At 49.5% G+C, this 23070-nt stretch overlaps 1 protein-coding gene across 6 annotated transcripts in view; it reads right to left on the bottom strand.

Annotated features, from left to right (window-relative positions):
• Nucleotides 1-23070, bottom strand: part of GTF2IRD1 (GTF2I repeat domain containing 1) — a 70800-nt gene that overhangs the window by 41952 nt on the left and 5778 nt on the right. For all 6 annotated transcript variants that reach the window (XR_003572563.1, XM_027895784.1, XM_027895782.1 and 3 more), the window contains exons 2-4: nucleotides 6136-6264; nucleotides 3974-4115; nucleotides 910-1056 (exon numbers count right to left, since the gene is read on the bottom strand). Coding sequence is in view for 5 of the 6 variants with exons in the window: in XM_027895784.1 (XP_027751585.1) it covers nucleotides 910-1056; nucleotides 3974-4115; nucleotides 6136-6258 (412 nt within the window). In the remaining variant the exon portion in view is untranslated. The remainder of the gene's footprint in view (nucleotides 1-909; nucleotides 1057-3973; nucleotides 4116-6135; nucleotides 6265-23070) is intronic.

The raw sequence follows: 23070 nt of genomic DNA on the forward strand, positions 1-23070 counted from the left end.
GTGCAGCCCTGGCAGGGCTCTACCAGGCTCTGAATCCCAGATGCTGATGGGCGGCTGCACCCAGGAAAGCCAAATACCCAGTTCTGCAGCTGATCCAGCCACATGGCCTGAACTCCCCTGAAACATCTCACGGGAGAATATTGACCTTTGTCACCCTGTTTTCCCAACCCAATCTTGCTTTTCCTTTCTCAACCCCAGCGATACTGTCAGAGGATGAGCTGGTAGCATGGCTGCTGCCTTCAGCCCCTCCATGGGTGCTCCAGTGGATCCTCCTAAGTGAGAAGGCGGCACTGCTGCTACTCAAGCCACCACAGATTGGGCCTGGAGGGAGCTCTGCAACCCACTGTTCCATATCAACAGTCATATGGTCATCTACATTTTAACTACAGAAGGTCTGGGGCCGGGGATGGAAGAGCACTAGCTTGTCTCTTGAAGCTCAGGCTGCAGGGCTGCCTGCTAGAAAATCATCTTTCTTCCTTCTAAATAGGTTTGCCAGGGAAAGGGGGGAAGTGAGTCTGTAGAGTCCCAACACAGTACTATGAAAAAGGTGCAACAGATGCGGTGTCAGGGATAGAGGTACGCTTGGAAGTCCCATCCCAGGGCATGGCAGAGGCTTCCCCCGGTCAGAGGCGATAAAGGATGCTCCCCCCAGGATGGGGATTTTTTGGCCCAGTTTGGGGGACTGGAAAGTGAAGCAGTGGCCAAACCCCATCTCAGAGCAACGCTAACCCTATGCAGGAGCACATCCCACCACACCACCCCTGCCAGGCACCTGCAGGCACCTGCAGGCACTTCCCCTTGCTGGGGAGCCGGGCTGGCACTGAAAGCCACACGTGGCGGTGGCACTGGGCAGCTCAGAGAGCCCTGTGGGCAATCCATATCCCCAAAGGGAAGCATGAAGATTCTTACTATAAAGCACATCAAACACTTCCTCTACCATCTTCCTGAGGAGGTACACGTCTGATCCCTGGTCCGGGGAGATCCTGAGCAGCCTTTGCCCACACTCCTTTGCCTTCTTCTGTGTCTCTGCGTCCTGCTCCTTCCTCTGCTGGATTCCTGCAGGGGGAGAGGAGAAAATGGGAGTCACTGCAGTGAGAAGGGGTTCATGGGTGATAACTCTGGCTAGGCAGGTGAGTCCCCTGGGTCTCCCACTCACCCCAGACCTTTGACTCAGATGAGATCATGTCCCTTCCAGCAGCCCCCGACGTGCAGGAGAAAGTGCCGGCATGGGCAGTGTGCCAGTAGTGGGGTCGGTCATCCTGTGCCTGCCCCTCCTCCTTTCCCTAGCTTTTCCCTTCAGTCGCACTGAAACTGTTGGGATTAATTGGGCAGCACACTTCTTTTCTCTGGTTTCAATCTGCTTAGCCTTCAATCTTGCAGGAAAAGAAAATCTGCCTTTCTTGGAGGTTTTTTTACCCTTCAGCATCATGTGGCTCAGTAATACCAGCTATTTCCTGATAATTTCCCCCACTAAACCTCAAATAAAACATATGTTTGGCAGTGACTTCCTCGCATCTCTAAATGCACAGAAAATTAAACACCACAAGTGCATTATTGCTGTTCTATCCACAGTAATTCACAAGGGATTTTCGGTGGAGAAGGACTAATTCCTTCATCATCCTCAACAGCCTTCTGCCGATGATTGGCCCTGCATGCCACCTGGGTGCTCAAGAAGGAGCTCATGAATCCTTCCTGTGGAAAAGGCCTGTGGCTACGACAGTGCTGAAAAGGGAGGGGTCAAGAGCCACATGGGATATACCCACAGAACTAGACATAAGAAAGTGGACAGCCACTATGCCACCCTGGCAAGTTCTGCATGCCATCCATGGCACAGCAAAACAGGCCCTGGAAAACTTTTTCGGGGTGTTTTACCATGGTGATGAAATGCATATACATCTGCACCCTCCAACTACTGCTTCTCCCACCAGCTGGGCATTAATACTATTCTGCTGACATTAATCCTAATCACTGTCAAGTCCCCCCTGTGCACCAGGAAAGGCTGAGGCAGAGGTTCAGATGAAGGAAGGTGTTCAAGTGAGGTCTGTGCACCCAAGAGATAAGAGGCTTCTTACCTCTCCCAGTGATATCTGCTTTAGATTAATTCAGATCTTTCTAAGAGGGCAGCAAGACCATAAATCAGAGGCACTTACAGGGATGCTTTCCACTGCGTGCCAGTTGTAAGAGCTTTATGGAGCTGAGTTGAGCCTGGACCATTTATAATTCAAGACAGAGTTATCATGTTTCACCCTGTCTCCAGCATCAGGCCCTTCACCCAAACACCATCATCAAGATTTTGTGCTTTCAACCAGACATTACTATTTCTTTTTGACAAAGATATAAATGAAACCAAAGAGATGGGAATCAGGATCTAGTGCCAGGTGCCTTGTCTCAGCACAGCAGTAAATCACAGACCAGGATATATCACAGAATCAGAGAACAGTTTGGGTTGGAAGGGACTTTAAGGACCATCTTGTTCCAACCCCCTGCCATGGACAGGGACACCTTACACTAGATCAAGCCCCATCCAACCTGGCCTTCCACAGATGGGGCCGCCACAGCTTCTCAGAGTAACCTGTGCCAGTGTCACACAACCCTCACAGGCAAGAATTTCTTCCTAACACCTAATCCAAATCTCTCCTCTTCTAGTTTAAAACCATTGCCCCTTGTTCTATCACTGCCTGCCTATGAAAAAAGTCACTCGCCCTCTTTTTTGTAAGTCCCTTTTAGGTACTGGAAGGGGCTCTGAGGGCTCCCCAGACTCTTCTTCTCCAGGCTGAACAACCCCAGTTCTCTCAGCCTGAAGGAACTCCTTCCCATTGGCCACCCCACCGCCATTCACAGCTTGTGCATGGTGGGGAGGGGAGGCAGAGTTGCCCATGAACGTGGGAAACATCCTGCAAATGCCTCCTGCAGAATGCAATGGAGGATAACTAATGGCATCTCTCCTGGTGCAAGTGGAATGTCTAGGGCAGCAGGACGAGGGGCAGAGCAGAGCCGTGGCTGGCAGCTGCTCCTGTAGAGCCATGCCAAGAACAAGCTGAACAGACAGTGACTAGGACAGCTTCACAGTACTGGTGTTGTCACCAGAGTAAACCCTTCCTGCACAATCTCTCCAGTGGATTAAGCACCTATATGGTTTCTGTCAACCACCATGTGTGCATGCACAGCTGGCTTGTTTCTCTCCAGTGACATCCCACCGTGGGCAGCGTATAGGAACGTATCTGAGTCTGGAGTCCCCAGCACCACCAAAACCAGATTCTGTCCCAGCTCTTGCATGGAGCAGCAGCTGGCATGCCAGCAATGATGCCGTGCAAGAAATACAGGTCCCCATTCACAGCACAGCTCCCACCTTCCCCTCTGCTCCCAGGCTGTTTTTAGGGAGCTGGAAGAGGCACAGAGCTGGGACCTGCAAGCCACACGTATCCCTCAGATACTTGGTGAATTTGAGCTAAGACTGAGGAGACACAGCTCCTGCTCGAGGCATCCTGTCACCCTGTTCATCCCCTCAAAAATATAAGCAATTCCACAATCAACATTTTCAGCTACCAAATCCATCCCTGTTTTTCCAAAACCAGGAAAAAAGCCCAGGACCAAGAAAGCCTCTTGGGGGATCCTGGGGGATCACCTGGACAAACTAATTCTGCAAAGTCCTCAAAAAACACTCCAGCAATCCTGCAGCACTGCTGGATGCTAACAGCGCCAGGGGAACAGAGCAACCATCCAGCCCTGTGCCGCTTCAGGGATGCTTTTTGGGAGATGAGCCAGGGCATATAGTGCCCTCCCGGGAAGGGGAGAGGCTCCGACCACAGTTCCCACCTGCCATCACTTCAATCACCACTAAGCCCCATGGACAGACAGACAACACTGAGGTCCCCCCAAACCACAACCACTCCATGCGTGGTGGGAGTCCCAGCTTGAAGAACTGGAGCACCCACCTTGGCATGGGAAAAGATCCCCGGAGGGGGATACTCACTGCAAAACTTCTGGAAGTCGGCCTGCAGCTCCTTGCGGGTGCTGAGGAAGACCCGTCCCTTTTCAGTGCCCACCATGAAGGCACTCTCCTCATGGACAGCGATGCAGGCCACCTCTGCGTTCAGCTTGGAGAGCGCTGAGCACTGCGGGAGGCACCAGGTTACTGCAGCACAGGACAGGAGAGCATCCCTGCTTCCCAACCCTTGCCATTTCCCAGTGGGATTTTTTAGTTCCCATCAAAAAATTCCCCCATCAAAAGCAATGTTCCGATTCGGGTCAGAATTTTATGGGTTTATAACATACCCTAAAAATTTTGGTGACTTAACCGCTCCCAAAAATATCCAGCTGAGCTAGGCTTTGCTGGAAAACAAGAACTATTTTTCCACCATTTTACTTCATTTTTTTCTATTCTAAAAGTAAATATTTTATAACATTTCTTTAAAAGAAAACATTTCTGTAAAAAAAAAAACAACAATAAACCCATTCCATAAACAACAACAATTTTCCACCAGCTCTAATGGAATAAGGAATATGAGAATCTTATTTCAGCTGCAGAACACTAATATGGTCAAAGTCTGGATTAGTTGAACGATTCTTCTTGTACAGTTATGCAAAACAAGAAAGAGATGGAAAAGACTTCCTCTATTAATCCATTTTATGTAATATGCACTTCCAGCTCTACATAATACACATGTATATGTCTTTTTATTAGTATTTTTTATATTATATTAGTTACTCAGTGCTGGCAGTCTGAGCCATATTCCCATAGCTACAGCACTGGTGCTAGGAAGACGCTTTTCCCAGGTCATGTTTTAAAAGGGTGAAAAAGGGGAGATTTTCCCAGCAGCAGCCATGGTTAGATGGAGGTGTTGGAGGATCCTGGCAGCTTGGGTGGGAGCAGGAAAGCATGGACTAAACTCCCTTGAGCTACCTTCAGCTCACAGAATGTGTGTACAGTGAGCTTCGCTTGTGTGGGCCTAAACCAGCCTCTATACCATGTCATTTTACCTCCTGATCACCTTCTTCAAGGACGCACTGAATCAAATCCCCCCAAACAGATATTTTTAAGAAACCTCCTTTCAAAATGCAGTAGCAAACACAAGTATTTTGCCCAAAAAGCCCATCATTCAAAAAATAAACACAACTAAGGTATGTGAGATCTGGAGTCAGACCAAATCCAAACGCCAAGCCCACTTGGTGACGTGCATGTGGCCCTGAGGTTTATTTACCAGGCATGCAGGCAGCTAGGCTTCAGTGGGCACAGAGCCTAGCACTGGTGAAGCACTGGGATAAAGGCTGAATTTCAGGAGCAGCCTGGCTCCCTAGCCCTGGTGTAAGTACTTAATGAAGACTGCGGAACAATGTATATTCATTAAGAAGCCAAACTACAATAACACAGTATGTTGTACGGGATGGCATGTATATAAATCATCAAAGCTTCTTGGGGCGTCAGCTCCAGGGAACCTGCTCCTTAGTGGGGCAGTGACGTAAAACAGAAGGAAACTGGTATTAATGAAAAAAAAACTCTACCTGCAGAGAGAAGAAAACGCATCCTAGATAAATGCATTACATATGACTTGACTTTAAAACAGGAGGACTATTTAGCATATCTCATTGCATTACACATTTGTTACTACACATCTGCTTTCCCTTCTTGATCACATTCACAGTTAAAAATAAGATTAGCTCTGGTCCATGAGACTTAATACAGACAGTTATCTTGTTTATGTAAGCACAGCTGACTTAGGCAAGGTTTCCACAGGGAATTCTACGTCAAAAGATATGAAAGATATTTTCTTTCTTCTGGAAGATAAAAAGCCATTGTTCTGATGTTGTGTAAAAGCTCACAGTAACATTGGTAAAACAGCAAGAAAAAATAAAAGACAACCACCCTACGTTCAGTTGATATCAGCATAAATATTAATGGAAAAACAGTACACATCTGAGATTAACTTGGGCTGACTTTATGATCCTTGTGGCTGTCAGGGCAGGAGAGGGATTTTATTTTCCAGCTCCAGCAGCTCCCTGTGCTTTTCAGTAGGAGAGGGGAACAAGATGAGCTCACCAGCTCTCCTGTGCCAGCCCTGTGCCCAGCCAGCCTTGTTAAATGGAGGCCAAAAGAGGGAGGGGGGAACACGAACAGGGATGCCACTGGCCTCTTACCATGGAGTCTAAGGCAGAGACTAAGCTGGTGATGATTTCTTCTTTCTGGGGAAAAACCATATTCCATTGGTCAGCTCTGGAGGTGGCGAGAGCCGCGTCTAAAGGCTTCCCTGCCAGGGCCATATTCACCTGAAAATAGAAAAAAAAAGAGCTATGCATGACTGTTGCTAATGGAGAGCTGGCGCTGAGCACCACCCATTACCATGGTGTGCCATGGGAGCAAAGCTGGCACGGATACACAGGGGAAACTGAGGCATGGACAGGGGCTGGGGCAGCCTGAACCCCACAATCCCCATGTGTCCTCTGCTAAGGCAGATAATTGAGGACGCTGTTGAGCTGTAATCAAACTCTGGAGCCAATGCTACGTGTTCCAGGAGCAGCTAGGTCATCTCCACCCTTGGGGCTCACCCTCAGGGAGATGCCACCACAGTGCAGGGCGAGTTGGACCAGCTGCATGGTGGCACACCCTGGATGTGCAGACTGAGGCCCTGCAATCCAGAGGACACAGTGCTGAAGCAGACATGGAGCACTCCTTTGTCCAAGCTCTGACAGCAGCTTGAGCTAGGGGTGATGGCTGTGTCCCCATGAGGAGACCGTGCCAGCCATCCTTGTGTCTCCCTCCCAACAGCCTGGGCAAGAGGAGAACCTGGCACCCAAAAGTGTTCCTGAAACAGGCCAAAACCACAGAGTCCTCTGCTTTCGCCCCAAGGGAGAGATGCAGCTCATGGCAATGAGTTCCCTCATCAAATCATCCCACCCTGCAGTTCTGGGTGTCAGTGGCAACAAGACCAAGTGATGCACAGGGACTGCATGTCTGAGAAGAGGCTCAGCCCCAGAAGCTCCATGGAAAAACAGGGAAAAAAGGGGATAAATGCTGGGACCTAGGTACACATGCAGCAACAGCACCAGGTTTCTGTGCTCCAGTGCACACAGTACTGGCTCTCGCTGCGACCCACAGCAATGCCAGTGCTGCAGGGGAAACCAAGGCAAGGTCTCTCCTTACATAAATCACCCCATTCCAACACAGGGACACCCACACCCAAGACAGCAACCAACACATCCCTCCCAGCTATTGCCTCTCCATCCAGAGGGCAACATTGCACTGTCCAGCTTTAATCCTGCGAATAAAGGATGACAAATTAGCTCAGAAGCCACTAAATCCTAAGTGTTTTTTCCACTGTGCTCGCAAGTGGATAAAAGAGGCTGGAGAACCCCTAACAAGGCTGGATGGGCAGGAGCCAGGGAGTATTAATGAAGTTGCCCTTGCATAATTCAATTTGCCACTCAGTCAATAATCACAGCTGCCTGGCCCTGCAGGAAACAGGGGTTAAAGGCAACAGAAATACCCCCAGTTCACTTTCCTGCCCCAGTTTGCACCTGTGTCCAAGCAGAAAGAATTTGAACACAAAGCAGGGCTGTGCAACCGGGGAAATGGTAGATTTTGGCCCAAAATAACAAGTCCCCTTGTGCTGGCATCTCCATAGGTGTCTGAGCACACACACCACAGAATGTTTTAGGTTGGAAGGGAGTTAAAGATCCTTTTGTTCCAACCGCTTGCTATAGGCAGGAACACCTTCCACTATCCCAGGTCGCTTCAAGCCCTGTCCAACCTGGCCTTGAACACTTCCATGGATGGGGTAGCCACAGTTTCTCTGAGCAAACCGTTATGAGGGTCTGCAGTAAGCTAATGCGAGGGCAGACAAATCCCAATAAAAAATAATGACTAAACTTCAGAAATTCCTCTGGATAAGCCCTCCAGGTTGTTCCTCCACATTGCCGGCCAATGAAAGCAGCCAAGCAGTGCTGGGGCTCTGCTGGCATCTGTGAATAGCAGAGCCAAAGCTGCATCCAAGCTGACAGCCACACAGGAAAATCCTCTTCCATCCATGTGACACTTCCTAACAAAGCTGACAGACAACTCTTCTCCCACAGAATGATCCTGGGGGAAAAAAAAAATCTGTCCTAACTAGGCACCAGCTTGGAAAATAAAGCAGGAAACCAAACACATGGTCCTACAGCTGGGCACAGACCACAGGTGTCCACATGCTGGCGACAGGGCTCTGCCAGGCATCTCCAGCTTAACCATCATGAGAGGCTGCAGCAACACCAGGCACTCCACCTTGCTCAAGCTCTGCAGTCTGTGCATGGACAGAGAGGGAACCATTTCATCTGCAAGCTCCCAAGCAGCTTCCTGAGCACTGCCCTGAAGGAGCAGGGAACTTGAGATTCTGTGGATGCTGTGTTAAGTGGTGCCTTGTTGCAATTGGCAGGAAACAGCGCAGTGTTGGTTGTGCCAATGCCTGGTGCCAAGCTGAGTTGGGGGACCAGCCATCGCCTTGGTCCAGGGAGCATCACTCCCTTCTTAAACCCCCCAAGCACTCCTTTGGAAAACAGCCTTACTTTGATGCCCATACGTGTTTCTGAGGGCCCTAATTACTATTAAATATGACTGCTATGACATGGATGTTCTGCTGCCTTCTAGCAGCACTTTGGGGAGCCAATCCCTGCTCCAGTGGGGCTGGTTGTGGCCCCTTGGAGAGCTCCAGCTGCACCAACCTGCTTGGCCACAGCCTCCCACGGGAAGCAGCACTTCCAGGGAAGAGATGCTCCTCCCTCTGCTGCAAAAAGCAAAGTCACAAGATGGATCTGGCTCCAGAGGGGGAACCAATGGGAAAGACAGGGATAGCATCAATGGGAAATGGGGCAGGGTCCCTGCATCCCCTCCCTCTCCTGCAGGAGACCAGGACAAAAATAATCCCTTTCACCTGGCTGATTGTTTAATAAGGAGAAGGGAGAACTATTCTACAAGGAAAAAAACCATAATAAAAATATGACCCAAGTAACACAGCAGAACTTTAAGGGATGGGGGGGATTGAGGGGGAACGACAATATCCTATAAAGCTTTTAATCATTTGTGGTCACAAAGAGCAGTGACAGTGGATTTAGAAAAAAGGAGAATAAAAAGGAGGGGAAAAAACTCCACAGCAAGTGCTAGGCTTATTTAAATCAAATTAAGGGCTTGACGTTGTTTGCCTAATCAAAGGGAAAGTAATCTTTATGAAAACTAGGGTAAACCATTCTTACAGCAGTTCAGGCTGGCAACATGGAGAAAGGTGGGTAGGACAGGTGCAGACAGGTCCTGCCCTGCTTCCCAAGGCTCCACACATCTGTCCTACTGAAATCCATCCCTGGGACACCACCAAGGGGCTGAAATTCCTCTCTGCAAGGGGTTGTGTTCTGGCCCCAGCCCGATGCCATCTCTGCACACCGAGTCCCATTCCCAGGGGCATGGGGACCATCACACCACTGTCACAAGGCCAAAGCAAACATTTGAAGATTGTTTTTACATTTTTCAGTTGGTTTTTTTTTTAATGTTATTAAATTTTACTAATTATTTCTCCTCCCCAAAGGAATCTTTGGGGGGACAGGATGCTGTGCAAGAGCCAGCACAGGATGTCATCACAGGATGCTTGGGTACTATGACACCTCCCTTGATAATCCTGGGAAAGATTAGAAATTTGGCCTCAGGGGAGTTCCACTCATGAATCACCTGAGCTGCAGCAAAGGAAAAACCAGGCAATGTGGGCAGGCTTATAAACCCCTGTGGGAAGGGCTGGGGGTTCCCCCAACCCTGCACTCACAGCAGGCCTGTCCCCTCACCAGTCCCCCAACTACTGCCGGAGGGCAGCATCTCCCCAAAATAAACATCCTCCAGCCCCACATCACCATTTCCAAACACTATGGAGCAAACAAAACAGTAAAAAACCTCCTACCAGTGAGCCAATGACAACCTTGCCAGGGAAATTTCCAGGCAGAAAACTGTTATTATACCCCTCAAATTATAAATAGGCCCCATTAGGAGAAACAGAGGGGGTTTATGCGATCCAGCAACTTGCACACTATACCCAGGCCCTTGCAAAGACTGAACTTACAGGGTGCTCCTGGTGTTGACTTCAGTATAAGAGAGTTTTCATCCCTCTTCTTCCTCCTCATCTTTTCAAGTCTTACAGTGATTTCCAGCCCCGTGCCACAACCAGAAGCAGCAGCATCTTATTTAACCCGAGATGGTGTTTCCACACTGCCATGGTCCTTGAAGCGGAATCTCCACTGCCATCCTCCCCACAGCCCTCACCTTGCTGTGAGTGAAAGCCTTATTTAGTGTAAACCTCCAAAATCTCATTCCTCAAAGGAAATTGGGTGCTTGTCCAGGACTCGCAAAACTGGATTGAACTTCTTGCTGGCTCTCCCCACGCCTTTCACTCCTCTGGGCCACATTTGCCAGCAAGAAAAAGGTAAAGCAATGATACCTTTTTTGGGTATTACCCAGGACCAAACCCAGTGCAGAGTGGGAGACGGGAACAGCCAAATGCTCAGGAGGGACTGAGGACATCCTGCACCTGCTTCTTGTTCTACTGACTTCTACCAATACTGGGTTTTTTTACTATCAATACTGAATCAAAGAATCATGGAATGGTTTGGTTTGGAAGGGACCTTAAAGCCCATCTCATTCCAAACCCCTGCTATGGGCAGAGACACCTTCTGATAGACCAGGTTGTCCAGCCTTACCTAGAACACTTCCAGGGATGACACATATTGTGTTTAAATTAATTGATTTGTTTTTTCCTGCAGGTATACTGTATCTTAAAAATATAACTCTGTCCATTTAACCATGTGAAGCATCTCCTGTACTGAGGACTTGGAAAGGACACTGGACCTCAAAGCCATGTCAGAGCAAAGCATCCTCAGGCTGGTGCCCCAACCCAGTTGGTGGCTGCCACAGCTGCATCTTCCATCTCAGCCCTTATACTACCGACTGTACCCAAGGGCGACAAACTGGAGAGCACTGGCTCAGACCCAGCACCCAGGAAGGGAGAAGTGAAAAGCTGAGAGGCAGCACAGAGAATCCCAAAGAGACACTGCCACTGCTGCCCGCTTGCCCTATGGAGATTGCAGCATCACCGTGGAAATCCCCCTGCACCTGCCAACCTAGAATGTTAAAAAAACCTCCAGTGGTATGGACTGGCTCCCAGTTCAGGAAGCTGAACAGGAATTAAAGTTAATGAGAGTTTTGACCATTCAGCACATTGGGGGTTAAAAAAGAAGAAAAAAAGAAGGGGGAAAATATGATCATCACACTGGTCCTGTCCACATCTCCATACAAGAATGGCTGGAAATTATCTGCTAATGCATATATATATCTCAATCTCTATGGAATATATATTTGATAGATAGATAGATAGATAGATAGATAGATAGATAGATAGATAGATAGATAGATAGATAGAGATAGATAGATAGATAGATAGATAGATAGATAGATAGATAGATAGATAGATAGATAGATAGATGAGGTATGTCTTGAGATGGATTACAGGCCCTCTACCCTGGGTAGGGGAGGGGCAGCCTAGGGGTATATTAGAGCAGGGGAAAGCACAGCTGTGGGTGGGAAACTTTTGAAGGTGGTATTTGGGTTTTTGGTCACCTGAAATGTTTGATGAACTGCGTGATGTCAAGTACCACATACAGCCATCTCCATTCCCCCTTGAACCAAGGGAACAGGACAAGCACCTCCAGCCCATCTGCTGGGAGGACACCTGCAGCTCATGAATCTAAGAATGAGATGCCAGTGATTTTATTTGTAATTTCCTTTTTCTTCAGGAGAGCATATCTGAAGAGATTTTTAAAACAGACCAGCTTTGGAACACATTTAAGCAAATAACCCTGGCTATCATTAAACATGCTTTAAAGTAAACCAGGAGTCATCCTGATTGGAGCCAGAGGGACAAATAATGTCCTATGCCAGTGCTGGGACAGTGTCCCCTCTCCAAGCAAGGGGCCAATCCCTGTGCCTCATTCTGGGACATCGCTTTGAAACAGGACCCACACTAAGGGTTATCTCACTAGTGAGGAAGAGGCAGCGACTCAGAAGGCATTTCCCTATCCCACTCCATCCCAAGGATTTTTGAGGTGTCTTTTTTTGGAGGCACTTGTGAGCAGCAAGGTGCCTGGCAAGCTGGAGCCGCTTGAGCAAAAAACCCTGGAAACCACATCAGCCACAGCAGGTCAAAAGCCAGGGAAGGGACCAGGCTTGAATTTCCACTTGTGTTTTTTTCTGATTGCTTAAGCAAACACCAGTATCAGCAGAGCCAGCAGATGCGATCAAAGCTGTCTTGCATGCAGGAGCACCATAGCACAACCCTGCATTTGCCAAATAGCTGGCCTTGGGTTTTTTGCCACAGTGGTGGAGATTTCTGCTCTGCATGAGCAACTTGCTTTAACCCACCTTTGCTGCCTGACTAAACCTGAATCCCTTACACCTAATTCAGCACTAGTCTTCAGCCTCTGTAGCTGGATCCTCTCCATCTTGAGCCAGGTAACTCACACCCATGCCAAGGTGGTTTACTTTGTCCCTAATGATGCCTCGTTCCCTAATGGTGCACGGTTAGCAAGTGGTTGGTGAGCTGCAGAGCTGCACCATCAGCATGATGCCAGTGGTACAGCAGATTAACTGCAGTCCAGGGTACTCACAAAATGCCCAGAAATACCCTCAAGTGTCTAAACACCCCCAAAATCCCCCCAGTTCCTAATCTGTGCTCTGTGTGTGTGTAGTGCTGCAGCACATCTCTCCTGGGACACTCAGGGAGATCTGGGTTTTAGGAGACACCAGGTGCTGCGCTGATGATGCACCCAGTGTGAGAGCCATTTGCTGAGGACACATCTGCATCCTCCAAATGGGAGTGTCAGCATACCCCCAGCCCCAAATCTTGTCCAACTGCTGCCCCATAGCTACTTCTATGTCTCTTCCCGGATCCACAAATTCCCCTTAATTTTGCTATTTTTCAAGCTGATACCTTTTTCCAAACCCTGAAAGCAGCAGAGCTGGGGGGCAAACAGCCTCTGGTGCAATCTGGGGCTCCCAACTGCTTGTGCCCACATCTCCACTGTGCCAATAGGTCTTACCTCACTGCCTCTACCAGCCTTCCCAAACCCTTTATCTCCCCTCCCTGCTTCTTCCAAATAGGCGGTATAAGGCAGAACAAGCTCCCATCACCAAACACCTCCTTCCCTGTTTTATTTTACCCAAAAGATTCAAGGCATCTGCTGCAAAACCTCCTCATGTACACACCAGCACTACAACATTCAACAGCATCACTGCCTGAACTCCGCGTTCCTGGATAATCTGCCATGGTTTATTCCCACTTCTAAAAGACACAGAGAGCAAACTAGGGGCTCCTGTGGGAGAAAGTGTCTGCCACAGGAATTTCACTTTGCCTGCCCAACTAGAGCATTGCATTCTGCTGCCACCTTGATTCCCTTAAACCCAGCCTAAGCGCACACCTTAATATAATATGGTAAAATTATAGTAGGCTTCTGTCTAATGCAAAGAGAGACAGAAGAGGATCAAGTGCCCTCCAGAAGCTGTATGTCATCTCCCCCAGGATAAACACTTCCATGGCACAGCAGCTGCTGGGGGACCACTCTGCCTGTGGAGCTCCAGCAGCATGGCTTTCAGTTCCAGACAAGATTCCATGCCACAGTCTCACAGCAGGCAGGCACAGAAGCTATCACTTCCAGCAACTGCCTCTTCAGTTATTAAAGAAATGTAAAAGAAAAAAAAAAGGAAGAGAAAAAAAGTAAGTGTTAATCAGATCATTCTCACCATAGCAAGGATGGATGCTGCAAGCACCACACATGGAAAGCTGGATCCTGCCCCTCATGAGTGGCTGGGGTCAGTGAGACCAAGATGAGCTTCATGGTGGCTGGTGGGTGAGCAGAGCTACCCAGCCACAGGGACCTGGGTGCCTGCAAGGCTCCTAGGGCTGAGCCTCTCAGGGGGATGCCCAGCCCCAAAACTCAGCCCGCATTGCGGAGCTCAGCACCCCTTGCCGTACAGCCTGGACAAAATGCACTGCTTGGCAGTTCCTAGAAGAGGCAGGAGCAGATGCGGGAGCAAGGGCACGGATCCAGCACCTCACACACTAGGGCTCAGGTTGCACTTCCCAGAAGCAAGTGGCCAGGGGAAGCCAAAATTAGCAGGCTGCTAATTCTGCCCCTTGGTACATCCCACTGGCCTAGTGGAAGGTGTCTCTGCCCATGCCAGGGAGGGTTAGAACTAGATGATCGTTAAGATCCTTCTCAAACTAAACCATTCTATGATTCCATGATGATCCCTGGCTCCTGCACTGCCACGACTGCTGATTATTGCAAGAAGATGCCATCAGTCCCTTGCTTAGAGAGTGAGATGAAATGAACCCAGAAGCCACAGGACAACCTGCAAGGAAGGTCTTGGGGTTGCAGCAACCTGGGCCCCCAGCCCTGTACTCCCTTGTACACCTCCATCAACACCTGCATCCCACCCTGCACCCACAGCTGGGTGCTGGGGTTGGGGGAAGGCAGGCAGGCCCCAGTTCCCAGCCCCCAGTTCAGCGGTGCATATACTAATGCTGGGGTTATTTAAAGCCCAGTTTTAACAGCATTCAGCTACTGGTTGCGTGATCGGGATAAAAAAATCGCAATCCTAATTCCTGTCCACCACCCCCCCAGTGCCTATGGCAACTGGTATCCGTCTCCTTGGAAACTAATCTCGTGGTATTTGAGCAATGTACCAAGGGCCTTTAATCTCCCAAACACTGTAAATCTTTATTCTAGCCTGCACTCCTCCTACCCCAAGAGCCAATATAAAAAGCCTGTTGTTTTCAAGAGCCCAACTTGAATTTTATATTACACAGACACATGCTTTTTTGCTTTTTTTTTTTTCCTTTTTTTCCCCTCTCCACTAAATTAAGGAAAAATCACATATGCACTAAGTCCCAGGTGTTGCAGCCCTGGACCCTCATCCTGGTATGAGGTTTGCTTTCTCCAGTGTTCAGCAGCTGTCACCTCGATCGGCATGTCCGCTTTGTCCATCTAACAGGACACTGCTCCAAACAATCATCATCATGATCATCATCATCTGACTTATCTAGCAAAAAAGTACCCAAGCTGCAAGTATACAAAGACAGAGAGCCTGGGCTGGGGGCAATGAGTTCACAAGAGCTCAGCAGAGGATGGTCCACCCCAGTACCTCACATGCTGCTGGGCACCTCATCTTTATCCTCAACACTCAACCTCAATGCTTTTTCCTTTTGCAAAGCCTCTGCTCATGGCACCAGCAGCTCCCAAGTTCTCACATGGGGCTAGGGTGGCCTCATACCCCCCTCACCATACCCATTCCGTGGTCCCTACTACTAGTCACCCACTTTCTGCTCTGCACAGGCAATTAACTCTGCATAAGGTGATCCCTGATAGAGAGCCGACACCTATCTCATTATGTTTAATTTTATCTTCATATTTCTCTCTTGTTACTGGTGTCTCAGTACTGAGTATTCCCCATGTTACAGGACAAGCTGTTTGCTAATCCCAGGCCTGGCTCTCTGCTACATAAATGAACCCAATAAAAGAATAGAATGCCGTTTTAAGCAGAGGTAAGGAGGCTCAGAGACAGAAGCCTTCTCCCTTTTTCCTTATTTTATTTTATGGGATGAGTCACAAAGGTGAGAGCAGGTCCTGCGTCACCCTGACCCCACAGTGGGAGCATGTGTGTAGAGAGGCAGTGCTGGCTGCTCCTTGTCACCCACACCCTCGATGTTTGCCCAGAACTGGGCATCCCACACGGGCAGGTGATTCACATTAGCAACGCAGGAGTCTTGGGTGAAGCTGAGCATGCACCTGCCTGGTGTGACCCATCAAGGGAGGCAGTGCCACCAGGGAGGGGCAGTCAGCTGGGATTCCCATTTCCTCCTCAGGCAGCCTCTGGCTGTGACACTCAAAACCTGCAGTTGCTCATGCAAACCCCACCATTACTGTGGTACTATCAAGGCTTGGGATCACCAGCACTGCCTGACACAAACACCTGTGGGTGCTACAGCACCCGCTCACCCTGAGCAATGACATCACCTTCCATGGTGAGGCAACACATCACAAGCCACTGGGGATGGCCATGGGCAACTTTAAATTCCCTGGGCTGCCTACCTGGCATCCTGACTGGGGTTGCAACGCCAAGTCCTGCTGTGCTGCTCCTGCAACCCGGGAGCAGCAGCTTCATGGCTCAGGGGCACCCAGAGGCCGGTAGAGCCATGCCACCTCCAGCCAAGGCATCCCCACCAATGTGACCATCCCCATAACTCCTGTGGGGAGATTCTCCAGTGTCTAATACAGCTTGGGTGCACCACACCCCCACCACATTCACAGAGGTGAATTCATCTGTTTCTTGACACTGAGCCTCAAGCACCATAAGCCTTGCTTGGTGCATGGGTGGCAGCCAGCCAGGGACAAGGGCAGGCAGACAGACAGATGGAACAGACCCACGCCCAGGGACAGTGATCACACACCTGCTGGTCCCAACCTGCCACTTCCCCAGTGATGCCTCTTCCCCTAGAGGCTGTAAGGAGCTGCCCACACATGTCAGTGCCTTCACCTGGGAAGGGCAGCACAGCATTTTGAGGGGTTTGCTGTGGCTCGCTTCCAGAGGCATGTGGGCTGCAGTGGGGTGGGGAGCATGGCAGCCTAGGGCAAAGGCAGTGGGAGCGGCTCTGATCGTGGCAGTTGCAGCCATGACTCAAAGGCCGCCTGGGTGGCTGCTGGGGCTGGCTCCAGGGACCCCTGTAAGGATGGCTCCGGGCTGGCCAGGATCTGGCTTGAAAACATAGCCAGGCCCTCTCCCACATGCTTCTCCTCGGAGTCACCTCAGGACAAGGTGACCTGGCTGCTGACACCTCCTGGGACTTATTGGCACTCAGGCTCCAACATGGTGGCTTGGGACAGCATTTCCCTTCCCTGACACCTTTACCCACCCCAGTGCACATGAGCCCCTTCTTTCCCAGGGGGAAACAGGCCCAGATCAGCCCTGGTCCCTATAACCCTGGGAGAGACACCAGCCCTCTCCCCAGCTTCGCCAATGGGTCAGCTCAGCTCCGAGAACCTGCAGCCACCCAGCCTTGCCCTCATCCCACTCATGTTTCAGGGAGGATTAGACAGGGAAATGATTGGCAGAGTGGCCCCCAACACCAGCAAGAGTGGGCCTCCAATGATGCCAATCCCCCACTGCTATCACCATAATACGGAACATGGGGCCAGCAGAGCCTGAGGTCTTGCAGGAACACATGTTCCCCCCTGCTAAATTCCAGCTTAATTCTCATTCCCATTGTGTTATGAAACACATTATCTATTGAAACTAAGTCAACAGTTGTTTGCATTTACATGTAAACACAGTGAATATTAGGAGCGGGGCCAGCATTATATTTGCATCCGAAATGCTGCCTGCACTGCCCTCTCTCCCTGGCTCTTCTCCATCCCTGCAGCTAAAGACACAAGGATGCAGAAGACAGTGAAAGCCAAGACCAGAGCAGCCCAAGAAGCAAAAAACCCCCTTGTTTTTCTCTCTGTTTTTATTTTTGTGCAGCAGAAGAAACATCCCTTTAAACCCCCATACCGCACTGACATGCACACCCCTTCATCTCGGGACCAAGGCAAAACTGCTTCAAATTCCCAATGACACGCATATCTTATTAGAGCTGCTTTGCATAGCACATAAATATTTATTTGCTTTTAATCCTGCAAAGCAAACCTGCCTTGTGGCGCATTTCCCTTAATCGGCAACTCTGGCACCCAACAAGGCATTGGAAGAAGTGGCATCCCAAATTCGGAGCCTGCTTTAGGTGCAATGGCAGGGAAATAAGAACCCAAGGCCCGGTGCCAACCACCTCTTGGTGTGCCCAAGGGAGGACTGGGATGCCAAAGCAGCCATAAGGCACCCTGGTTCCTTGCCATTAGGGAAAGCGAGAGCCTGGCTCAGGTGTCCCATAAATAAGAGAAAATAAATACATGTGCATCATGCTTTGGATGTGAGAAGTGGCTTGATGCTGACTTAGCTCTGTGCTGGTGACACTTGCAGGAGAGGTGATACCAGGGGTGGGGTCTCACCCTTCAAAAAAAGAGATTTTTGGGGCTGAAAAAAGGGAGAGCACCTTGTCACATGGAAGGCAGATGACATGGCTTACTTTTGGGGCTTGCAGCTAATTTTTTGCACATGGGGTTGTTGGATTGAAAAATGGGAACCCTCCAATGTGGTCATCCATGAAATTGGGCAACAAGAGGCTGCACTGCTGGGAATCAGCTCAGCCTCTCCATCACCCCAGCTCAGGACATTGCTGAGCACAGATCCATACCCCAAGCCCTGTCAATACCTACACAGCCTCTTATGTCACAAAACTTGTAGAAATCAATAAAAAATGAGAATTTTCAAACATCAAATCACCCCAACACCAAAGGCCCCTAATTACCTCTCGTTTCAGCCAGGAGGACAGGAAGCAGCACACTCACCCGCATCCATCCCAGCTCCACAGCAATCTCAGTATTTACATGAAGACCCACAGAGCCTGGGATTGTGAATTCATTTTTCAATCAGTTTCTCTTAAATGGGTGGGAAGTAATTAGGCAAGGGGTGCATCAAGGGTGTCATGCCTGGGGAACCAGCAAGTGCTCAGCAAGGCTCTTTGCTCCACAGGCAGCCAGAGCAGGTAAACACAGAACTACTTTATAGTGGGCAGGTAAATATTTAAATAGGGTTTATTTCGGCCGCTCTGCCACTGTGCCTCATACTCTGCGAATCTGTTGATCCAGATGGAGCCTCAAAATCTGATTCAAAGCAAAATGTTGTTTTTCCCCCAGATGGATGGAAACACCTTAACCTCTGCCCAAGGCCAGTGATTTGGGACTGGGCGGAGAAACCATCCCAGCTATCCTACAAGAGGCTTTCCCCAGGAGCCGAGTGCGATCTCACACCTCTCCAGCATTTTCAAGAAGTGCTTCTCACAGCCCAAACCCACAACCCCCCAGATATCAGCACCTCCAAGGATCCATCCCCATGAATGCCTCTCCCAGACCCCATGCCCATCACCTCACTGCTGAGGACACAAAGCACCCCGAGGTGGCAGTCTGGCTCTCCACAGCATCCTTCAAGCTGCTCTCCAAATACCAAGGGCAATACAGAGTCTTGAGCAGAAAGCAAAATCAATACTGGGAAGGAATGTTCTGGGCTTAAATGCCCGTCATAGCATCACTGGGAAAAGCAGGTTAATGAGGTGGGGAGGACAGAGGACCACTTGGCACCCCCACAGCACACAGAGGAACCGTGTTTTTTGCAAGGTTTTCCATAGGCATTGTGATGGCTTTCAGGCAGGAAGCACGCAGTGGAGGTGCAGACTCAGCTTGGCACTCCCTGAACCTGATCCAAGCACAAGGTGTTGTGGGGAAGAGGAAGAAGAGAACCATGTCGTATGTCCCACAAAGGCAATGCTAGTGTGCACCAGATGCTGCCATTTTGGTTTGGGGCATATAGAGCTGCAGAGACATGGGGCAGCTGACTATCATCAGCCAGCACCAGGATAAGAGTCACCCTCCCGCTGCTCTCCTCACCTGGAGCCCCGACAGAAGACATTTCCCTTTCTGCTCTTCTGGTCTTGCATCTCCAAAGGGCGAGCTCCAAGTACCAACAGGCATCAGCTTCCGTGCCTCATTGGGACAGCGCCAGAGCAAAGCCCACCTGCTGGTCCAGGCACAGATGAGATCCCCCATAATGTGGGAAAGCCATACCCTGAAGTATCCTCAGCAGCAGCTCCCCACAGCAGAGACAACTCCACATTATTTTGAATTTTCAAGTTTAAAGTAATACAGGATGCCTGTGTGCTCTAGTGCATTGATGGCAACCCAGCACCAGCCCAGTAGTTACAAATAGTCCCTTCCAGGAGTGCGCTACCAGCCTTGGCCACAGGCACACTTGGCCCTGCGGGACACGCACTCTCCGCTCTGTCCAACAGCATCACCACGTCGGATCCACACTGCGCCCAAAGGTCAGAGAGTGTTGAAATATGCATCTTACTTACAGAAAAAAAAATTTAAAAATTAACCAAAAGGCAAAAAAATATATTCAGGGATCCTATGCTGATAGGGGGGAGAGAAAAAAATTAGGGGGGAAAAAGTTTATTGGGGAATGAAGCCCCAACCTGAGCAGCTGATGTTCAGAGAGCATCAGATGAGATGAGGTGCAGAGGGGAGCAAAGCATCGCTCTTGCTGGATGCTAAAGTAGTGGAAACTTCTGCATCACTGCAGCAGCACCAGAGATGGCTTTTATAATGGACAGCCTCGCACAGGCAGCAATAGGGCTGGATTTCTGCAGGTGTTAATTCCCATTGAGACAAATACCTTGTTTTTCAACAAGCAGTGACATCATACATAAATTACAACTGCAAATGTAGGAAACAAAGAGGTTTTCAAGAGACCACATAATCCTCAGAAGGGTGGCATGGGGAAAGCTGGCAGGTGGCTCGGGGAAGACTGGTGAGATGTGGAGCTGATCTCATGCTCTGCCACGCTCCAAATGAATAAACCTTTGAGCATGCGGGGGGGAAAATTAGGCCACCTAAACAGTAAGTATTTGACGGGCCCAGCATGGAGGTAGAATTGGATGCTACTTGCTTTTCCCTGCAGCAGGATCCAGCAAGGAGCCATGGGAAGGGCACAGGTGGATACTGGAACTGTCCCAGAGCCAGGTCTTCACTCCAAGAGTTCACATGGGAAGTGATGGAGCTGCACTCTAATGGGTTGATCAGCTCATGGCACGGGTCACTTACTCATGGCTCACCTCTCTTTTTTTTTTTCCTCCCCTCTCTTTTTAAATAAAATAAATAACACAATACGACACTATTTCTAACAGGTTTAATAAATGCCTAATGTCATGTTAAAGGTCACTGCCCACTCACTTCTGCCCATGGATCTGTACTAAGAGCACTGTGGCACTTGGCTTGAGCTGTGCTGTTTCATAGGGGGCCTGATGTCCAGCATGCTCCTCTCCCAGCTCAGCATCTCCCAAGGAGCTGTGGGGCAGGGGTGGCAGAGGACTGCCATGTGCAGTGAACCCCAGCTAATCCTCCACCTTTGATGGGAACAGGCTGCCCACAGAAGCTGTTGCTCCCCCATCCCTGGAGGTTTTCAAGGCCAGGTTGGACAGGGCTTGGAGCAACCTGGTCTAGTGGAAGGTGTCTCTGTTCATGACAGGGAGTTGGAATGAGATGAACTTTAAGGTTCCCTCCAACCCAAATCATTCTATGGCTGCATGATTCAAGCTCCTGGATGAGCTTCATCTGGGGACATGGGAGTGTGTACATTTTGGGGAGCAAAAATATCAAGCTCTGGCTCAGGGTAGAATGTTGTAATTTCATTTAAGGGGTTCCTAGGCATTTTCCCCCAGAAAGACAAATGAAATTACAACCCAGTAATGCCCCTAAAGGGTGTGGAGCAATTTATTTCTGGTGATCCTCCTCTAATGAAGCAAATTTATAACCTTGTCAGAAGGTGCAAGCAGACTTGGGGCATCAGTGAGGCTCCCTTCCTCCCGCCTGTCTTTTCCAGGATGAAAACCTCCAACCCAAACCCCAACCAGGATGTTTAAGACCCAAACCCCAAAGGCACTTTAAACAAGCAAAGTTCTTCACATATTTTGCTGACCAAGTGCAATCCTTCCTGCCAGCGATTACAAAAATGCTTTCAGTGCCCCGGGAGGTGTGGGGTCCCTGCTGCCACCAGGACAGAGTCGGGTGGGAGCAAGGATGATATTGTGGCACGCAGGGACCTGGTGGCATCATGGGGTGTCCTCACAGACCAGAGCATCCCCGTATATCTGGGTCTCCACAGCTCAGCAACATGGTGACCCAGTTTTTGGGAAACTTGCCAGGGACCTTACCACCACCCCAACAGCTCCACTACACTCCGATGGGAATTGGTCCTCACCAGCTGGAAGGGTTCAACAGCTCATACCCCAGCTGATCAAAAGAGAGAAAGACATAAGGAAAAGCCCTTTCTCCATCCATACCAACCACTCATGTTTCTCCTAGGACATGGCAGATGCCAGCAGGAAGTAGCAGGGTAGCAGTGGCACGGCAGGCAGCTCCCACTGCTCCCTGCAGCAGCACTTCAGCAGATGGTGGCTCCTAACATTGTTATATTTACCTAATAAGATTGCCTTACTGTAGCCCTCCAACAATAAAGCTAGAGCATCTAAAAGGAGTGGCCAACTCCTGTGCTTTGACAACCCTGGTGCCAAAAATACATGTATGTATTTTAAGTCTCTATATAAATCACAGTTTTAGAGGTCATGATAATACACTGATTTTTTTCCCCCCATACTAAAACAGATGTGACTCGCACGTGAGCAAAAAGATGTAGGATTCAATACTTTAAATATTTCCAAGTGTCAGGGTGCGGAGCTGCACTAGCAATTTGGGTGGTGCCATTGGCACAGAGCTCAACTCCCAGTCTACCCAGTCCATTCAGGACACTAGAGACAGCGTTCCTCCTGGCAAGGACTGTCATTCCCTGTCTGCAGAGCAAACAGGGTCCCAGTCTTCTAAATACTAACACAATACAAATAATAAAGACAATTCCCATATATTTAATCGTTACAGAGGTCTGTGATGAAATGATAATCAGGTCCCTACTAATTAGGGAGACATAATCTTGCCTTCTCCACAGATTTTTCCATCCCTATGTCTTACCCTGCAGTGAAAACAAGCAGAAAACTAGCCCACTGGGGAGGAGTGTGGCTTTGGTGGAAGCCTCAAACAGATCCCAAAGCCTGGCTGCAGTGGGCACAGCCCCATCCTACCGGTGCTGGGGGAAACATGCCAAAATACCCATCCCACTGAGCTCAGTATCCATCTTGCCATGAATGCAACCCATCCTTTAGGGTCCCTCTTGCAAAGGTCCGAGAAGCAGCATTTCCAGGGAGGACAATACCCTTGCCACCCATGTCCTTCTAGGGTCTCTGCCCTGCAACAAGGTATGGACCAGGAGCTCACCTCAAGCCTCATCCAAAACCTTTCAGCATCCCACAGTTCTCC

Source organism: Empidonax traillii, unplaced genomic scaffold, assembly GCF_003031625.1.
Source record: "Empidonax traillii isolate 1590-97213 ecotype Southwest subspecies unplaced genomic scaffold, ASM303162v1 scaffold468:size725061, whole genome shotgun sequence".
NCBI classification, from domain to species: domain Eukaryota; kingdom Metazoa; phylum Chordata; class Aves; order Passeriformes; family Tyrannidae; genus Empidonax; species Empidonax traillii.